Here is a 20,704-nt window from a genome sequence, read left to right as displayed (position 1 = left end):
ATAAATTACATGGCATGCTCAAAACATTTTGAAAAAGTTGTTTTATCTCGAAGTACCGGTTTCTCTCTCTCCAAAACCCTAGGCGGCGAGTGTCTTCCATTTAAGTGTATGGCCGGTCCGACGGCACACCCTCGCGGTTGCGTTGTTGGATGGGCTCGAAGGGTCCTTGTGGCCAGGATTGCATGGTCCAGTTGGGGAGAAGGTTGTAGGGTGGCGACATTGGCGTTTGGAGGATTTAACTGTGAGGGGCAGCGGCGGGTAGATGGATGGGTGTCGGGGCCGATGTCGCCTGACCATAGGAAGAAGTGCGGACTTTTTGCGGAGGTGTGGCGGGATCGGAGACCACCTGAGGGTGGTGAAGGGACAGCGGCGTAGCTGCAATTCTCTGGTGGTGGATCAGATCGATTGGACTAGATCTTATCAGTTCGGATCGATCACTGGGTGGGATGTTCTGGCTCTAATCTCTGGAAAGGTGGGGTGGCTAGCCGGAAGGTGGATGTTGGTGCTGCTACCGGTGGATGGTCTACAGGGAAGGCGCCGGCAGGTGGTTAGCTTTGCTCCTGATCTCGGCTTGGGTCGGTTACATATTAGGTCTGGGCTTTAACCATCTTGTTAGTCTAGGCTTTGACCATTTTGTTGGGTTGGGCTTTGGCCCTTGACCCAACTTAGTTTTCTGTTTTGCTTAATTATTATTTACATTTAGTATGCTAAGGCTCTATGCCGGTAATAATTCCCTACCAATTTTGGTTAGGGCGAAGTGGGCTTTGTCCCGGTATGCGAACTTTGTGTGCCTTGTCTGGCCTAGCGAGGCGGCGAGTTATTTGCTTGATCAAATGAACACAACCTCCTAATGGCATAATGAAATTGAGTGTCGCCGGATTTATTTCTGTGTGGAAACATAGTGGGAAAACTGTACTATTTGTAATGATGCTTCTTCGTGATAGACTTATCTTTCCAGTATGTCACCGCTATGTCAAAGCAAATGGAGTAGCCATTCGTGCACTCTTTGCTAATTGGTGCTTGTTAGAATACATAGGTTTTGTGGAGAATCTTGGTATTATTTCAGGATGTTCTATCTATGCTTATTGTAATTTGGGGTTCAGGCTCTATGTCCCCCCCTTGTATTCTGCAATTTCATTCATCAAGGCTTAAGGGCAGCCGCACCAGCCCCATTTCAAAATATATATATATATATATATATATATATATATATATATATATATATATATAGACACACACACACTACACATAATATATCATGCGTAAAACTATAAACAATAGCATAACATAAAAACATGTTAAGGAATAATTATATAAGCGTAAATAAAATAAAACATACTCAAAATTTCATGATAAAAACATAAACAATAAAATATAAGGCATGCTTAAATTCTCTTCTTTCTTCTTTTTCCTCATATGTTTCTAGTTTGCTGAAGGTGCTATCAATCTGGCCTTCTGGTTTGCAGCAAGTGCTGGGCGGTGGTAGGTGTGGTGATAGAGGCCAGCTGACGGAGGAAGTGCCGACCAAGAGGTCTGATAGGAGCAAAAAATGTGACGATATTATTGAATATTTGCCCCATTTTAGCCTTGTTTCTCCCTTAGTTTAGTGTTTTGAGTTATTAAGTCATTTTGAGAGTCTTGTTGAGTGTTTGGAGTGAAATAGGCGGAAAAAGTAAAATTCATGAAAAATCCTAGCTGGATCAGGATTCCTCACTGTCAACTGTTTTTGCGGTCTTTACATTTTAATTCCTTTTATTTTCTCTAGAAAATTCTGATATTCTCCTACTTGTTGTAGGAAACCTTGCCTAGTGGAACTCTTGGAAACAGCAATGATGGAGTCATAAAATAAAGCATTTAAGAATTTGACCAAGCAATGAAGGAGGAAAATAAAGGAGAAAGACGTTTTCAGTTGGGCAATAAAGGAGAAAGACGTTTTCAGTTGGGGAATAAAGGAGAAAGACATTTTCAGTTGAGGAATAAAAGAGAAAGATGTTTCAACTGGAAAATAAATAAGAGAAAGACGTTTCAGCTTGGAAATTAAAGGAATTGCCCCATTATGAGAGGAGTTAAGGCCATAAAGGAGATGTTTCAGTTGGGAAATTAAAGAAATTATGATGCAATCCCATCCGTCCAATGATGAAGGGTACGATCGACAAAAGCCAACCAATGCTCCCCTATAAATAGGTAACGTCCATAACAGAATTATCATTACTTCCCAGCCAAGATCGCTTTCTGGCCAATCACTTCCTTGCGCATCACTTCCTGGCCAAAAACCATTCCAAGATTGCCCAATTCACTCCTCAAACCTCCATCTCCTACAAGACCGTGACCACCATCCATCCATCAATCTACAAAGGTCTAAGGCGCTGAGTCAAGGACGCTCCACCACCATAGTAGAGACGAGTTCATCACCTTGTTGCCAAGCCGCTGAGGAAAGCTTCAAAGTGTAACTATGACTCTATTTACAATTTTGGTTTCGGTTTTGTGTGTTTGGATTTGCGAGTTGTGTAATTGGAGACACGAAATTTTCAGAATATTTTTATTAATATTTTTGAGATTTTCAATTTATTATTGAGTTAATTTCGAGAATTCTTTTATGATGCATGTTATAATCTTGTACCCTTTTACGTGTTTAGGTAATTTTCAGAGTTAGGTTCATAAGTTTGCATGCTAGAATAACGGTGAGAGTTCTTGTGTGTTTGCTTAATTTGCCAAGAGTAATTGTTATTTGTTAAGACGCTGAGTTAAACAAGTAGTAATTAGTTCTAACGGGTGGTAAAAATCATGCTTTAATGATTAAACGATTCTGGAAATTACGTATTAAATTCTATGTGTAATGGTTAATTTGCACGTGTGAGTTGATTCGAGAGTTAGATAATACTACTAGTTAAGAGAATTACACTGAGTGTTTTCGGAAATTAGTAGTATTAGGCTTGGTAAGGACTTTTCCGATCCAAGCCTACGTTAGAACGAATCAGATAAATGGATTGATCCGCTGAGGCTTTTCATTTGGGCTCTTATCTAGGCGTTCAAGATAGGCACATTTTTGTAGCATGTTGAAATGAATTTTCTGTTTTTACACTTAGTAATTTCCGAGTGGTATTGGTTTAGTTTAGGGAAGTTGATCATTATATATAGGTTTATTTGTTTTGGTTTTATTTTAAGTAGATTAGGAACCAGATTTCAAAACCCCCCATTTTATTCTTTTATTTGTTAATTGACCTTTTTGTGTGGGTGTACCCTACAATCCCCGACTGAACGATCCATGCTTATCCTATACTGACAACTACATTGTGCAGGGTTAAATTGTGAGGCTATTTAAGCCGCATCAAGGTCTGGGGCACCGTGACTTGGCCGGATTTGCTGCGCCGAGGTCGGGTTCGACTAGATGCTTGCTTGCTGGGCCATGCGTAATCCGGCCGTGCAGGGCTGGAGTTGGCTCGGCGGTGCAGAGCTGGAGGCGGCTAGGTAAAGGCGAGCATTTGTGTGGGCGAGAAGGCTAAGGCTGGACGAGGCCGGTCTGTGGGGCTGGATGAGGCCTGTCTGTGCTAGCTGTGTCAATGAGGCCGGTCTGTTGCAAGCGCTGGGCGAGGGTGTGCGCAGGATAGAGGCTGGCCGGGAGGAGGCCCATGTGGATAGGTTGATTGGGATCTGGCCTCAGGTCTAATGCAAACCCGACCTGGAGATCTGTTTTTTTTTTTTTTTTTCCGAAGCTTGGGCATTTTCTTTTGTTTTTCAAAGCTAGAATTTTTTTCTTTTGGCTATTGGCTCTGAGCGTGCTGATAACGTGTAAAAGTAAAATGAGAATTGGAATTGGTCTACTGATGCGGCTAAAATAGCCTCACAATTTAACCCTGCAAAATGTAGTTGCTAGTATAGGATGATAAGCAGGGATTGTAGGGTACACCTACACAAAAAGGTCAATTAACAAATAAAAGAATAAAATGGGGGTTTTGAAATCTGGTTCCTAATCTACTTAAAATAAAACCAAAACAAATAAACCTATATATAATGATCAACTTCCCTAAACTAAACCAATACCACTCGGAAATTACTAAGTGTAAAAACAGAAAATCCATTTCAACATGCTACAAAAATGTGCCCATCTTATATGCCTAGATAAGAGCCCAAATGAAAAGCCTTAGCGGATCAATCCATTTATCTAATTCATTCTAATGTGGTCTTGGATGAGAAAAGTCCTTACCAAGCCTAATACTACTAATTTCCGAAAACACTCAGCGTAATTCTCTTAACTAGTAGTATTATCTAACCCTCAAATCAACTCACACGTGCAAATTAACCATTACACATAGAATTTAATACGTAATTTCCAGAATCGTTTAGCCATTGAACATGATTTTTACCACTTTTTAGAACTAATTGCTACTTGTTTAACTTAGCGCCTTAACAAATAACAATCACTCTTGGCAAATTAAGCAAACACACAAGAACTCTCACCTTTATTCTAGCATGCAAACTTATTAACCTAACTCTAAAAATTACCTAAACACGTAAAAGGGCACAAGATTGTAACATGCATCATAAAAGAATTCTCAAAATTAACTCAATAATAAACTAAAAACCTCGAAAATATTAATAAAAATATTCTGAAAATTTCAAGTCTCCAATTACACAACTCGCAAATCCAAACACACAAAACCGAAACAAAAATAGTAAGTAGAGTCATAGTTACACTTTGAAGCTTTCCTCAACGACGTGGCAACAAGGTGATGAACTCGTCTCTGCTGTGGTGGTAGAGTGTCCTTGACTTAGCGCCTAAGAGCTTCGTAGATTGATGGAAGGATGGTGGTCATGGTCTTGTAGGTGATGGAGGTTTGAGGAGTGAATTGGGCAGAGTCTCGGAAAAGTTTTTGGCCAGGAATTGATAATAATTCTGGTCTGGACGTTGCCTATTTATAAGGAAGCATTGGTTGGCTTTTGTCGATCATACCCTTCATCATTTGTACAGATGGGATTGCATCATAATTCCTTTAATTTTCCAACTGAAACGTCTCCTTTATGGCCTTAATTCCTCCCATAATGAGGTCTTTTAACAAGCTGAAACGTCTTTCTCTTATTTATTTTCCAGTTGAAACGTCTTTCTCCTTTATTCCTCAACTGAAAAACGTCTTTCTCCTTTATTCCCCAACTGAAAACGTCTTTCTCCTTTATTTCCCTTCTTCATTGCTTGGTCAAACGTCTTAAATGCTTTATTTTCTGATTCCATCATTGTTGTTTCCAAGAGTTCCATCAGGCAAGGTTTCCTACAACAAGGAGGATAATATCAGAATATTTTAGAGAAAATAAAGGGAATTAAAATGTAACAACCGCAAAAAGTCGATGGTGAGAAATCCTGATCCAGTTAGGATTTTTCATGAATTTTTTTTGTTTTTCACCTATTTCACCCCAAACACTCTACAAGACTCTGAAAACGACTTAATGACTCAAAACACGAAACTAAGGGAGAAATAAGGCTAAAATAGGGCACATACTCAATAATATCGTCGTTCTTTGTGCTCCTATCGTCTACTCATTTCATTTCATAATCCCTTTATATATGGACGGAATTACAGCGGAAATATCAATTATAATGATGACATTAAATGTTGATTGATATGTAATCGATGTTGATTGATCGGTAATCGTTAATTCCTTGATTCCCTCTTCGTCATTCAATTTGACGAAGACACTTAATGTGTTTTTCCTTTAACATAATGAGGATTTTTTTTAATTACCACATGTGTCCTCAAAGTAGTTACATGAGTCCTAAGAATGGTAAATATTATATAAAATAGAACATGTATGAGAAATGTTAATGCCCATGCCATAGCTTTACATGTCCTCATTTGTGTAATAAAGTTCTCTCTTGCATAATTAAATTAAGTAGTATATTGTGTAACGTCCATCTTTGAATTAGTAATTACTTTTAATCAACTTAAATTACCACAAACTCCAACAATTGATGAAAAAAAGATTAAGTTTTGTTCTAATTATAGTAATTACTCCACCTACAACATATATACTAGTTTATGGATAATTTCACAAGTGTGACAATAAATTTGTTATCAAAGTAGTAAATCTTTATGTTTTTACCATTAGTGAAATTATTACCAAAATGACTACACATTTTATCATAAACCATAACACTTGATGTAAAAGCGGTAACTTTTGTTCTATTTGTAGTAATTACTCCACCTAAACTAATGTACTAATTTATAGACAATTTAACAAGAATGACAAAAAATTTGTTGTCAGAATGGTAAATCTTTATGTTTTTATCATTAATGAAATGATTACTACAATGACTACACATTTTACCATAACCACAACAATTATATCAAAAGCGGTAACTTTTGTCTTATATATAGTAATTACTCAACCTAAACTAATGTACTAATTTATGGACAATTTAACAAGTGCAACAACAAATTTGTTGTCAAAGTGGTAAATCTTTATATTTTTATCATTAATGGAATAATTACTCAATGACCACATATTTTACCATAACTCACAACTATCGGTGTAAAAGTGGTAACTTTTGTTCTGATATTGTAGTAATTACTTCAAAAACTATACCATTTACAAGATTACCAACCATTTTACAATTCCGACAACATTTGTGTTGTGAACATGGTAAAATTAAAATTAGACAAAAAGATATGTAACAACTCAGTATTGTAAGGAGCTTCTCCACTTGATAATCAAGGTTCTCCATTTGATAAAAGTTGTCCAAATACGATATTTACATTTTTGACCACTCAGTTACAATAACCACAACAACTGTTGACATAAGTCATAATTGTAGTTCAACTATGTATAATTTATTATTTTGACAATACTTGTTACATGATTTTTAATAATGTTGCATATCAAGAAAGAGTGTGTTGTTAATATGGTAAATTTTATTTTTAAAAATGACACATGTTGATATTTAATTTGGTAACCTGTTGACTAGTTCAGTAGGTTTCCACTATATTAATTTACTAAAAGTAAAAAAATAAGGGTATGACATACATCAAAGTACTCTAGACGACCATAATATTTTTAAGCCAAAAAAATAAAAACTAGTGTGAGTCTCTACACCGATTTCGATATTTTAACGATATGTGCACTTGCGTATGTGTATAGATATTATCAAATCAATACACCAACGTATACTAAGAGCAAGTTCACTGTTGAGAGAAAATAAGCACACTGTGAGCGTAAATGTCACCCAAGATAATTTCACTCGTATTCATTTAGTTAATAGAGTTTTAATTATTTCGGGTTCGAGCCATTCAAGACAGAATGTGTCCCTTAATTATATTCCCTTGTTACAGGGAAACACCCTTTGATTCCATTTATGAAGAAACCAATTGTGGATGTGTGTTTGTTTATTTGTTTTTGCAGCTGCACCCGGATATTTGAATGGGTTGCCTACGTACCCTTGGAGAGGGATCAAGCCACTCGTAGTTCAAGAATTCCATTGGGTGAATGACCCATTGGAGGGTATTGCTTTTGGAATGTGAATAGAGTTTGGACGAATTTGGTGTAAGTGAACCAGGGATTCGATTTGTTTTGGATTTGTTTGGAAAGGCTGTGACGTTTCCTGGTGTTTGGCGGAATTTGACTGATGAGGTCAGGGATTCGGATTGGATGAACCAGGGAGTCGGAGATTTTGTTTGGACTTGTGGTTGCATCTAGTGGGCCGCTAGATTGCCTACATACCCTCGAGGAGGGATCAAACCGTTGTAGTTCTTGGGATTTATATTTCTAGTGTTGGGAGAATTTGATTGGAGTCAGTGATTCAATTTAGGACTGGTTGAATTTGACTGGTGGAGTCAGGGATTCTGTTTGGATTTGTGGTTGCATCTAGTGGGTTGCTAGATTGCCTACGTACCCATTGTGGGATCAAACATACCGTAGTTCACAGGAATTTGTATTTCTAGTTTTGTACCAACTTTTGTGTTCGACGGATGTATGTATTTTTTTGAATCCGTCAAATGTATTTCTTTTGCAGACATTTAGATTGAGGAGTGTCTGTTGATTTGATCCGGACCCAATGTACTGAGATTTGCAATGGGCCTTGTGATTTGGAATGGGCTTTCGGCTACAAATTAATCGGGCTTGAGCTTTCGAAGTAGACGGGCTCAAGTTAACAAAGTGACTTGGGACACCCACTACGAAGAGTTAAGCTTTACACGGAGTCATCGTTGTCATTTTGAAGAGTCGGGTTTTCAATTCAGAACTCAAGATTTGAAGTGAACCTTTGTAGACTGGGCTTGCTTCCATTTCTTTTGTAGGAGGCCCAACGGATTGGGGTTCAGAGAATTTCATTTCTTTTTTCCTTCACCGGGAACTCTTCACTTTCTTAAAATTCTAAAATTAATGATTGTATCAAACCATTGATTTATGTTGGTGTCCACTTTGCCATTGGTCTGCTTCTTTTCAATTTATGAGAAGCCTTGAATCCTAGCTAGTCCCTGTAGCCTCCTCACATTCTTGCCTTTTGTTTGATGAGATTAATAATTGCTGCCACTTAACCTGTGAGTTTGATCTCATTTGTCATGGAAGACGCAATGTTGTGTGGTGTATATGGCCAGCAACGTCAATTATTAACGTTTATATGATCATCATTTGGCTTAGAAGTTCTCATTTTTTGTGAAGGCTGTGAGTGAGTGATTTTGGAGTGGTGGCTTCTCAAGGGCATAATTATGCTTCAGGCTCGTTTAGGACAAAACTCATCATCTCCAGCTTGTCATCTTCCACATGCTTGCTGCATCCACATCTCGGCTTAATTGAAGCATGTTTCGCTCTTAGCCAACAGCTGCTTGCACATGAATTTGGTGGGAGACCATAATATTGTTTGAGCAAAACTGAGGTCGTGTCATTGGGAATATCAAATGGCAAAACCAACCACCATGTCAACGGACTTTCTAGCATTAAATGTAGCTGTTCGTGAACAACCATTGTTCAATGCAATGAGTTTTGGATCATTGAGGATGTTGGCTGTTCATGAACAACCTCCACTCTATTAATTTTGTTTTCTTGTTTGGAAAACGACCACATCAGCACCATTGTCAAGGTAATTTTAGCATTTAAACGAGGCTGTTCATGAACAACCGTTTTGTTTCGATGCGTCAAGCATTGGAGCAGTTGAGAGCAGCAGCGTCATTTTGACAGGTTTAGGAGGGGACTCTAATAATTGTGGTCGTTCATGAACGGCTATTAAAGTCTTGGAGAAGGCCACTACAAGACATGAGAATTAATTGGAGAGGCTCATATCATGGGGAAGGCAAACATATACCTGTAGCTTTCTGGTAGTGAAGCTTGGACCTTCCTTCTCTGTTTTTTTTTTCTCCCCTCTGTAGTCTTTTTTGCTCGGTGTTTTCTGCCCTCCTCTGCTTCGCTGCTATAGGGAGCCTTTTTATAGGCTTTGAGAGGCTAACGATCATATCATATCCTTTAGTTCAAATTTCAAAAGCTTTCTACCACCTCATTCAACATATAAAGGTTTACTTCAACGGCTGCAAATCCCAATTTTTACGTAGGATTGAAAACCGTTTATGACTTTTTCTCCTCCCCTCTTTTTGTTTTGAGCTTGGACGCTCGTCCCATGTTCTTTGCTGCATTTTGCAGTGTTTGAACACAGCTAGGACTTTATCCTCTATAACAAACCTGTATTTAAGGGTTTATGTTACAAAAGAATTTTTATTATTTTTTTGGAGATAATTAAGCAAACCCAATATTTTGAAGAGAAAAATTCATGAATAGTACCCGAAATAAGGCCCACTACGAATTTCAGTACAGCAAATTCCAAAACATAAACTTTGGTACATCAAATATAAAAACTGACCAATATATGTACATGACGTCAATGGCTCCATCAATCCGCATGCCATTATGCACCTAATGAAGGGCAAAATTGGTTTTTCATTGGTCAACAGCTTTCCTCTCTCTCACACTCTCTGACTCCTTCTCTCTCTCTCTCTCTCTCTCTCTCTCTCTCTCTCTCTCTCTCTCTCTCTCTCTCTCTAGAAATGGCTCTGCAACTCTGGAAACACAACTGAAGGAGGCGATCGTGGTCTACACGGGCCTATCTCCGACAACCTTCTTCACACTCCTGGCTCTGATCTTTGCCTCTTATCATGTCTTTTCTGGGATTTTTAGGCAGTCCGAGACCCACCATCGCCCCAAGAACTTGGAGGAGATGCAGCCTCTGCTGCCGCTGGTCTAGCTAGGCGAGATCTCCACTAAGGAGCTGAAGCAGTACGACGGCTCTGATCCCAACAAGCCTCTGCTCATGGCCATCAAGTCTCAGATCTATTGTTGAATTTGCAATTTTCGATTTGGGATAGTGATTACTATTTCTCTCTCTCTAAACCTCGCTTACCTAATCTGCTACCCCCAAGCCAAGCAATGGCCTCTGACGACCTCTCCACCGTGTCTGCCGCCTCTGACGATGGGAAGTACAGGTTCAAGAGGCCGGAGATACCCAATTTGGCTCTTCTCCCACTCCCTCCTTCAAAACCCCTTTCCAAAACCCAATTCTTCAACCCGAACCCACTTCACACCTCCAAGATGCTCGCTTTTCGAAGATGACCCAGTTGCAAAAACTGAGCACCAATCCGTTTCCGGCCGAGGTACTCTCATCCAACTCTTGTTGTAGTTAATTTGGGGTTTCAATACAATTAGGAATTAGGAATGGATTGTAACTATAAAATAGAAATGGAATGCATCTTTATTAGATGATGGCGGTGGTGATGTTCATGTAATTTTGTAGATACAATTAGGAAATAGGGATTGAATAAAAATGTGTTAGACGATGGTGGTGGTGATGAGGTTGATGTTCTATTGCAGATACTGATGAGGACAACTACAGGCCTTCAAAGAGGGGGCGAGAGCTGATTTCAAGCCGGAGATGTTCGAGAGCACACTCGCCGGCACTATCACGATGTGTAAAGAGAAGAGAGAGGGTTGGGTGCCAGAGTAAAAAAGAGAGAGGGTTGGGTGCTCAGAGTAAAAAAAGAGAGAAGGCTGAGTGATCAGAGTAAAAAACTTGAAGAGACCAAATTACCCTTTAAATTATGACACCTGTCACTAAACTAACGGCGTCATTGACGTCGTGTATGTTTACTGGGTCAGACTTGGAATCTAATGTACCAAAGTTTATGTTTTGAAACTTGTTGTACTGAAATTCGTAGTGGTCCATAGTTCAGGTCCACTTACCAAATTTTTCCCATATTTTGAAAGCTGCTGGACTCTCTCAATGTTGCATTTTGATCTCAACATTCACCCGTTGGGTCACCGGGTCACCTACTATTCACTGCTTTTTAGTGTATATTTTCATTCTCTGGGTCACGAAATACACTGTGCCTATGACCCAGGGCACGAAATACACTGTGCAGGTCACCATGGTGACCCAGGACACAAAATATACTGTGCTCGTGACCCAGAGGGTGAAATTAACACTAAAAAGCAGTGAATAGTGGGCGACCTGGTGACCCAACGGGTGAACTTGCTCTAACAATTCCCCGCTAGTGAGAGCTGATATCCTCATTGAATTTTATTTTAGTTTTGTTTCATTTCGGTAGTGATGCGTACAAGATAGTAAGTTATTTTTCGCCTCAGATTTCATGTAAGCATTGCAGCCTCATAAGAATGGTCCTCCATTAACCCTCACCATTGTGTAATCCTTACATGCATATAGTGTGATTCTGACATGCATATCATGCCCGCGTACGGTGTGATTCTGACAGATCATGCCCATAAGAATGGTTCTGACATATCATGCCCGCGTACAGTGTGATTCTGACATATCATGCCCATAAGAATGGATCTTACATATCATGCCCTAAGAATGGTCGTTCTCCAGTAACCTTCACCATTATGCATCAACTTTTAATCTTTTACAGTATCACAGAGTGGGTCTCTCACGTATCATGTGTCGACTTTTATACTATCACAGAGTATCAAGTTGATATAGTCATATTTGATTGTATATATTATTAAAGCAATAATTTACAGTAACGTGCCCGAGAATAAAAACCCATATTTAATCAAAAACAAAGGCTATCAAGCTGGCGAGCTAGCTAAATGAATCATTATAGCTTGCGCTGAATTTTTCTGAGATTTATCCAAAATTCTCTACTGTACAAGCGGATCCCTAGCTTAAGTACTTCTTCCATCTCCATTTATAAATTCTGAGTACTACCTACCGATGCTTTAGACCCTTAGTCACTGTCCGATCGAATAGCAATCCAGTTAATTAGTACGTACTCGATCAATAATGGCAGAGATGGATCTAACACCAAAGTCAGCGGTAGCGGCGTTCGAGGGAGATGGTGGAGGATATTACATATGGTCATTTCCGGCGCTTGGGGAGGCCAACGTTGGCGCCGGCAAGCTTGTATTGAAGCCTAGTGGTTTTGCTCTTCCTCACTATGCAGATTCTGCCAAACTGGGATATGTTCTTCAAGGTATTTCCATATATATATCATTTTGCTTCTGCCCGCAAATAAGCTGTTTTCCGTAAACCCGTATGCATATATACTAAATTAGAAAAAACAAATGAGAATGAGAGTAATGATTAGATGATCAAGTGGTTGTTGATTTTGCAGATAACACACATACATATATATATATATATATATATATATATATATATATATATATAGAGGGCTTCCACTAAGGGATCCCTTTTTTGCTATATATAGATATATATATATATCGTTGGCGCCGGCAAGCTTGTATTGAAGCCTAGTGGTTTTGATATAGATATATATATCATTTTGCTTCTGCCCGCAATTTAGTTGTTTTTAAATCAACACCAACGTATGTACTACGGCCACTCTGATACACACACACACACTCGTGTCTGGCCTTTTTTTTTTTGTCAAAAACCATTTGGGAATCCAAATTATGCATATATACTAAATTAGAAAAAAACAAATGAGAATGAGAGTAATAATTAGTTGATCAAGTGGTTGCTGATTTGCAGATATATATATATATATATATATATATATATATATATCTATACTATTATTAAGAGAAGAGATTTTGTTAGCCAAAACTGAAAATTTTAACAGATTTAACCCTGAAAAATTAAAAAACTTTAAGAATATATTAAATCACAAGAATAAATATGACAATTATAAAATAATTTTTTATTAAGAAAATTAAAAAGAAATAATTCCACAACCCCCACTTTTCTCTCTGCAATAACTACCAGTGAATCTATTTCTTCTGCAATAACTACCCACCTTTTTTTTTAAATGAAATTTTTTCGTATACATGCAGAGCATGTGATTGCAAACTAGTATATATATATTTCAAGTATGCCAGAAAATAGAAGTCGATAAAAAATCTCTTGTATAGAACTTCTCTTAAATTACGGCCGATAGAGAGAATAAAGAAAATATAAAGACATATAAATTGGCTACTCAATAGATGTTATACACAATGATCTTTGAGTAGGAGACTCGTTTTTATGTATAATGTGATGGAAATCATGGCAGTCCCAAAAATTGTTTTCTTGATCCAAACGGTTCAATTATCAGACGATTACTCAAAGTTATGTTATGTGTGATCAGACAAATTTTACAATCCGTTTAGATCATTACTTAAAACTATTATGTTTTTATTGCAACCTGTCAGTTACCATTATGATCAATATGAATTATGGTGCAGCTAGTTATTTATGTAGTCAAATTTGTATGCAATTGTAGGGGTAAATCGCTACACTAGCTATTTATCATTGATGAAAGGAGCTAGCTAGAGAAAAGAGACAATATACATGATCATAAAACACCCTTAGAACTATCAGATCAAGGATTACCATTATGATTATCAATAATATGAATTATATATGGTTCAGCAAGTTGTATGTAGTCAAATTTTATGCAATGTGCCAATGTCGGAGACTCGGAGGTAAATCACTAGACTATCTATCATTGACCAACCGACCTAGCTAGTTGGAAAACAGAAAAAGTAATATCTAAACACACTTGCATATTTTCGATCTTAGTTGTAACATGAATTAAGTGATTTAATGTTCCCCAGGTGAGGATGGACTAGTTGGAATGGTATTCCCCAACACATCAGAGGAGGTTGTATTGAAGCTCAAAAAAGGAGACGTGATTCCGGTACCACTCGGAGCAGTCTCATGGTGGTTCAACAATGGCGGCTCATCCAACGACCTTGTTATCGTTTTCTTGGGAGAAACTACAAAGGCTTACACTCCTGGTCTGTTTACTTACTTCTTCATAGCAGGAACTCAAAGTCTTCTCGGAGGTTTCTCAACTGACTTCATTAGCAAGTCATTCAATATTACCAAAGATGAAGCAGATGAGGTCACCAAAAACCAGACAGGGGTTTTGCTAGTTAAGCTAGAACAGGGAAAGACCATGCCTAAGCCCAACGCACTCATCACCCACAAACTTGTTCATCAACTCACAGTTAGTGCCACTTTGACTGAGAAGGAGTTTCCTTTTCTTAACCAGGCTGGGTTAAGTGCCAACCTCATAAAACTAGAAGCCTATGCAATTTCCTCTCCCATTTACACTACTGATTCTTCGGTTCAAGTGATCTATGTCGTTGGAGGAGGTGGTCGGGTCCAAATTGCGGGTCTTAATGGTCAGAGTGCGTTGGATGCGGAAGTAACTGCGGGTCACTTGATCGTTGTGCCTAGGTTTTTCATGGTAGCGAAACTTGCCGGGGAAAAAGGAATGGAGTGTTTCTCTGTCATAACAAGTTCCCGGTAAGCATCTAATCATATCTTGCATGATGCATTTGTACACTGAGCCCCTTCACTTGGTTTTTAGCCTATAATACCCTAAAAATAAAACTACAATAGTATAAATAAGCACGAAATTTATTTAGTTTTTTGTCAATATATAAGGACAACAATTAATCAGCTATTGTTATAATTAATTTTGTAGGGCTGTCCTGGAAGACTTAACTGGCAAGACATCAGTATTGAGGGCATTATCACCTGAGGTGCTACAAATATCCCTAAATATAAATCCAGAGTTGCAGACAATTCTCCAATCAAAGATTAACTAGAGCAATAGTAGTGGATCCTGCACTATCGAAGTCTTATTAATCGCATACCTACTTCCATATATAGTCTCCATTGCAAGACATGTAATAAAGTGGATGAATTAGAATAAAACTCCTGTCTGCAAAGGATTGGAGATTATTGTTTTCTTTACCTTTGTGTGATTTTCTAAAGAGACCCATTATGGATCATATCTTTTTTGAAATGCATCGACATGATTAATGAAAGCATCAAACTGGGAAGAATATGAACCATGAAGCCAGATGAGGCCATTAGGTACGCAGTAACGCAGCGTAATGAAAGATGCTGATTTCATAGCTTGTAGCCTTGTACAGGTATGGGGGATGGACTCCCTTTTCCTTCATGGTTCTGTTGCCCAACAAGTGTGACTACTGTTAACTGGATTTTGGCACCAGCATTTAGTTTAGTCCCTGTTTCGGTGGCCCTTGTGTGGAGTGTTGGCAAGTCTCGAACAAAATGACAAAATTGATCGGAAATCTACCTCATGCAGTATCTAAATTTGAAAATTTTGTTGCTCTGCTTCAGAAATCTGTTTATAGTGTTCTCTGATTGGTTCAAAATGCTTGAAATGTTGGTAGTAGAGGTAGCTAATTAGAGTACTGTATATATATATATATATATATATATATATAGATTATCTATAGTTGTAAATCTACACCGTGTGTACATTATTAGAGCCTTTTGTTGCCCCATTTTTGTTTTCGTAAGTAAACATTTGGTGGCAAAGGTAACAGACATTCTTGATAAGAACATGAACACCTGCAATAAGAATGAAGAATAGCACCTGGAATTTCAATTTGACTTGCTGATATAAGGGGAGCACTTTAGGGATGTCATTTGCTCCCGGAGAGGACTACATTTTGTTGAACTTTTACCGAAATACAAATACAACGACCCACATCACTGTGGACAACATTCAAGAGTACCGCAAGGCTGCATGGCCACAATCTAGGTGATACAAATTAGAATTCTAAATTTATATAAAACTTAAATGAACATAAGTTCAGGAGTTATTGATTTATAAAAACCCATTGGCAAGTGGCACGCCGGTAATTTTTGAATGGTGACTAATCTGGAAATAAGTTTGAGGCTAAAAAGATCTAAACAAAACAAGGACTCAGACTGTCTCCACCGTCGCAGCTGCTGCAACATTCGCATATATAGGGTGAAGCACATGGCCCTCTTTGGGCTCTACATGCACCCACTTACGTCCACTGAGCTTGTGCTTTTCAAACTTTACGGTGCCTTCTTTCAGAGCAAAAAGAGTGTGATCCTTCCCTAACCCAACATAATTTCCAGGATGGAATCGGGTTCCCCTCTGGCGAACAATGATGTTTCCAGGTATCACTCTCTGCAGCATAAACAGAAAAACCTCAAACTGACTGTAAATATCCACTTTCCTTTCGTACTAGTCCCCATACAAAACATCAGCCTCTTACCTCTCCACCAAATTTCTTCACTCCAAGATTCTTAGGTAAAGAGTCTCGCCCATTCTTTGAGGATCCAGCTTGTTTTTTAGTAGCCCAGCGCCTGAACATCAAACTCAATCCTTCCCCTGTGACATCTGCAATTAGTGCACCAAGTAAAACAGTAGAGGTTAGATGCAGCAATATTACGAGTTCACAAAACATTTAAAATAGTCAACTCATCTAGTTATATAAAATCTGTACCAGACGCACTGCTGTAAACAGAAGTACTGGTAACGAGATGCTTTATATTCAATCTTTGGCATAGTGATGTTCCGAAATTCATTATGCTGTTTTCTGGAAGATGGAGTTATCCTGAAAGAAAATCACCACATTAAGTGGTCAAAATGTCAGAGTTAAGTACTCCTGAGCACTAGAGTAAGAAAAGCAGTGTTGCGGGAATCAAACATATGAACATGAACCAGTTACCATTATGTGAGTTGTCAACTAAATTGGCAACTAATACGTAAATTTTATTCTTTTCCTGAATATACTCCTCCCTCGCTACCTTTGAACTAGCAGCCTACCCACTCAATTGGGATAAACCCCTTGATTCATTTCGCAGTCACAAAAAACTCAGGCGCTGGCTTTTCCTAGTGGAAACCCTACGTGCACTTGCTCAAAGTAAAAAGCAATTAAAAGAAAATGAAGACTCTCTAAAGATTTCAACACCTTACATCTTTGCTTTTGCTTCTTTTTTTTTTTTCTTCAAGAAAAAGGGAAAATAGCAGAGGCCCCCCAACATGGAGCATTTGGGATTGCAAAATAGATCAACCAGTTAAGATCTTTGGGACTGAAGCTTGTTTTTGTTTGATCAATTCAAGCTGTGACATATACAAACTCAGAAAACACAGGACATAAACGAATTCAACAACCTACAACAAACCAAGCACTACAAAAGAAAGGCCCACCCTTTTTCTAATTAGGCATTATAAGCTGTAACGACCTTACAGTTCAGCTCTATCACAGTTGGATTTCGATTATATTGAAAATTGAATGAGAAAACTATCATACCCAACCCAGAAATCACATGCCCAATCATAATTACCTACGAAATTTGAATTAAGAAACTAAGAAGTAAGTCAGAGATGGCAGATGAAACGTACCCGAAGCAAAGAGGAAAAGAAGAGGAGATAAGCTTCCTGTCAATAGTCCTTTTCCTTGCGCGAGAACCTCCAGTGATAAGCTTCAGTGTTTGCACTACTTCCTCAAACTTGAACAAACAAGAGCAGAACGCGAGGATACGAACGCAGAACGCCTCTGATCTAGTTAGGTCTTTCTTTCTCTTTTTTTCTTTTTCTTTTCGTGTTTTAAGGGTAAAAAGTCTCATTTACCCCGCCCGAGTATCCGATTTCATTACAAAATAGGGGTTGTGCCCGTCTGCCCAAAATTTCATGGTATTTTGCCCAATCAATCCATCATCCTTGTTTTTTTTTTTTTTTTTTAGAGGAAGACGACAAACTTTATTAAGTGAAACTAAAAGCACATGGAGCGATGCAAAAGTATCGAAAATAAAGCAATGAACCAAAACATGATGCACAAGCGCATCTAATGTTGAAAAGTAACCAGAGTATGACTAAATGCGTTTCGAACATGACTAGAAGCTGAAAAGCCAAGAACTGCACTGCATATATCAATTCAGCAGCGAAACTGTAGTAGTAACCGTAACCAGGATCGTAACCATAGCTTGGGAGATACACCTCAAGAGAGCAAGGTGAGGCTCCCGAGAGGACGAAGGCGACCAAGGATGTCAAAAACTCGGACGTTAGCAATCGAACTCTCAAGAACAAGAACCATGAAACCGAGGCTCCAATCCAAAATTGAACTAGAGCCCAGATTAAGCAGCACCAACCCCCTGGGTCCCAAACACGAGCCCACAAGTGCATAGGCCTAGAGAAAGCCCACTCACTTGTAGAGCCCCACCAACAAGCCCAAACCCATGCCCAATTGAACTTACTTTGGGCACCCAAGCCTCCCAAGCCCATGATCCCATTCTTTCGCCGGCTCCACCCAACCCGCGCTGCTGAATCTCCGGAGGAAGAGAGACGTCCACTACCAGAAGAACGAGCGACCCGCCGGAATGACACAGCACTTCATTCCGAGGCCATGCCCGAAAGTCCACAAGCCCAGACAAACCTAGCAAGCCGGATCAGATCCAACCTCCCGCCAACGACGAAAGCCTTCAGTCGCCGACCTCCTCCATCTCTGGAACCGTCAGGGCAACCCTTTCTGCCCCGAAAAAGAGAAGAGACAGGTCCAGGGTCCCAAATGCAAATCGCCTCACTCAAACCCAGATCTGAGAAAAGCCTCCTTCGACAAGAGATTTTCAAGCCCATACCAGACTCCCCTCGAACACCACCGCAATTCAAAAGGCAATTCAACATGGAACGAATGCCACTACCCATAGGTTGAACAGAAAGGAAGAACGGCCTTGAGGAGGACGACAGACATGCTTCACGAGGAGTAGGAAACTCATCGGAGGCATGAAAATTCAACGAGCAAAACCCTAGAACTAGGGTCTGCCGCCGCCAGGCGAGAGAGAGGAGAGCTCTCGTCATTTAGAGGAGACTTGAAAACTCCATCATCCTTGTATTTTGCCCATTTACACAACTCTTAGGGGAAAAGACTCATAAGGGTAGTCATTTCTAAAGTAGTGCCTAGTGTATCCTATGCTGACTTTTGGGTCCAAAATTCACTTTTTCTTAGAAAAACTCTATTCCAACTTCTGAGAAAAACAAAACTAGTCTTCAACATACCCAAGTTTTTCACCTAACGGTTACTTTAACAGGCAGAATCACTGCTGCTTGTTTCTATCATAAGCTGAGGCAAATTTTCCTAACAACCAGGAAATCTGAACTTAAAGATAGTATAGGGTACTGGCCGAATATGATTATGATAACAGAAACTAACTTGCGAATTTAAAACTTGATGAAGTGGGTGAACACACTGAAATTATTCATATAAACATAATTACAAGCTAAGAAGTCAGAGCCTCATTCTCAGGTAAACAGCTAAGAAACTGTTTAGCTATCCATAAGAATGATTACAGTACTTACTTGAAATGAAAGCACACTTCTTCACACTAGACAGGAAGGAAGAGCACACTGCTACTATGGCTTTCTTGTTTTGAGAGAATATGATTATGTCTCAATTTTCGAATGCCTTACAAATGAAACTAAAGCTCCTTATATAGGGAGCAGAACTCAAACTAGAATTCAAAAAATAAAAATGTACAGGACGGCTCCGTGATTTCCTACTTTTCTGAGTGCTCCTGCTGGTGGAGGTTGATCAGGGAAAAACGGATTCCTTTAGGTGAAGTGTTTTTCACCTATCTTTTTGAAAAGCAAAAGCAACTTTTGGGAAAAGTCCAAAAGTACTTTCGGTGCTTTCAACACCTGCTGCTTCACATGTTCTCGTCTGTTTCTGAATTGTGGCCAAGGACAAAGGAGTCGTTGTATGCCTGGGCCATTCTAGTAGTTGTGGCATTGTCTTCGACATCTATATCAACATACATCTTGTAATGGTTGTCTGTTTCCAGCCTTTCAACCCATTGTAAGCATGCTAATGTCGAGTCTATCTCCTTTCTTGTGAGAGATAGGAAAATGTCACTGCTAACTACGTCAGGATGATCGTAAGCAGTGATTATTGTCTTTTCTCCTGCTGCCAGGAAGGTATTGTTTGTGTCTTTTTAAGAGATGATCTTCTTGAGATATTCAAGGGACATGGCCTTCATCCATGGAATGCTTGAATTTGGCTCGCCATTGTATCCCACATAGGCAGGCTGCAGATATCTTCGTTGAATAATTCTTATATAGTGATAAGGAGAAATGTATTCAACTTCGCCGTTTGACCTCTGAATCCATTCTGGTGGAGTGGATCTGAATTTTAATCTCAGACTACAGTCATTTTTTCTAATATTTTTGACTGTGTTGACGATGATGGGGGGCAGGCCTTTGAGATCATCATTCGTTTTGCTCCAAAGATTATGAACAAAACCATTTTCAACAAGCCAAAGCTTGTGTTCTTGAGGATGTTCACTCTGAACATTGATCAAGTATCGCCCAACATAAGGTCCAGAAATAATGAAGAGAGTTGGAGGAATACGGTCCTCAGAATTATGACTTCCTATCAGCTATGAAATTCATGTCAGTCTGATTCTTTTAGTGCTATGATAGGG

At 39.0% G+C, this 20,704-nt stretch overlaps 2 protein-coding genes across 3 annotated transcripts; one reads left to right on the top strand and one right to left on the bottom strand.

Moving 5' to 3' along the window:
• Positions 1–12,005: 12,005 nt before the first annotated feature.
• LOC112179731 (12S seed storage globulin 2) lies at positions 12,006–15,231 on the top strand. Its single transcript, XM_024318209.2, has 3 exons — positions 12,006–12,458; positions 14,044–14,740; positions 14,922–15,231. The coding sequence occupies exons 1-3, from the start codon at positions 12,269–12,271 to the stop codon at positions 15,043–15,045; spliced, it is 1,011 nt and encodes a 336-aa protein (XP_024173977.1). The 5' UTR covers positions 12,006–12,268; the 3' UTR covers positions 15,046–15,231.
• A 595-nt stretch (positions 15,232–15,826) lies between these two features.
• LOC112179732 (50S ribosomal protein L27) lies at positions 15,827–17,811 on the bottom strand. 2 transcript variants are annotated; one of them, XM_024318211.2, is made up of 4 exons: positions 17,634–17,811; positions 16,741–16,842; positions 16,501–16,625; positions 15,827–16,412 (listed from the first exon to the last, which is right to left on the bottom strand). In XM_024318211.2, exons 2-4 carry the CDS (start codon positions 16,811–16,813, stop codon positions 16,179–16,181), a joined length of 432 nt encoding a protein of 143 aa, XP_024173979.1. In that variant the 5' UTR covers positions 16,814–16,842; positions 17,634–17,811; the 3' UTR covers positions 15,827–16,178. The 2 variants fall into 2 exon arrangements, with proteins under 2 accessions (XP_024173979.1, XP_024173978.1); XM_024318210.2 differs by having other exon boundaries at positions 15,842–16,412; positions 16,732–16,842; positions 17,634–17,808.
• Between the last annotated feature and the right edge of the window lie 2,893 nt (positions 17,812–20,704).

Source organism: Rosa chinensis, chromosome 7 (assembly GCF_002994745.2).
Source record: "Rosa chinensis cultivar Old Blush chromosome 7, RchiOBHm-V2, whole genome shotgun sequence".
In the NCBI taxonomy this organism is placed as follows: Eukaryota; Viridiplantae; Streptophyta; class Magnoliopsida; order Rosales; family Rosaceae; genus Rosa; species Rosa chinensis.
This window is presented reverse-complemented; position numbering and strand designations above follow the sequence as displayed.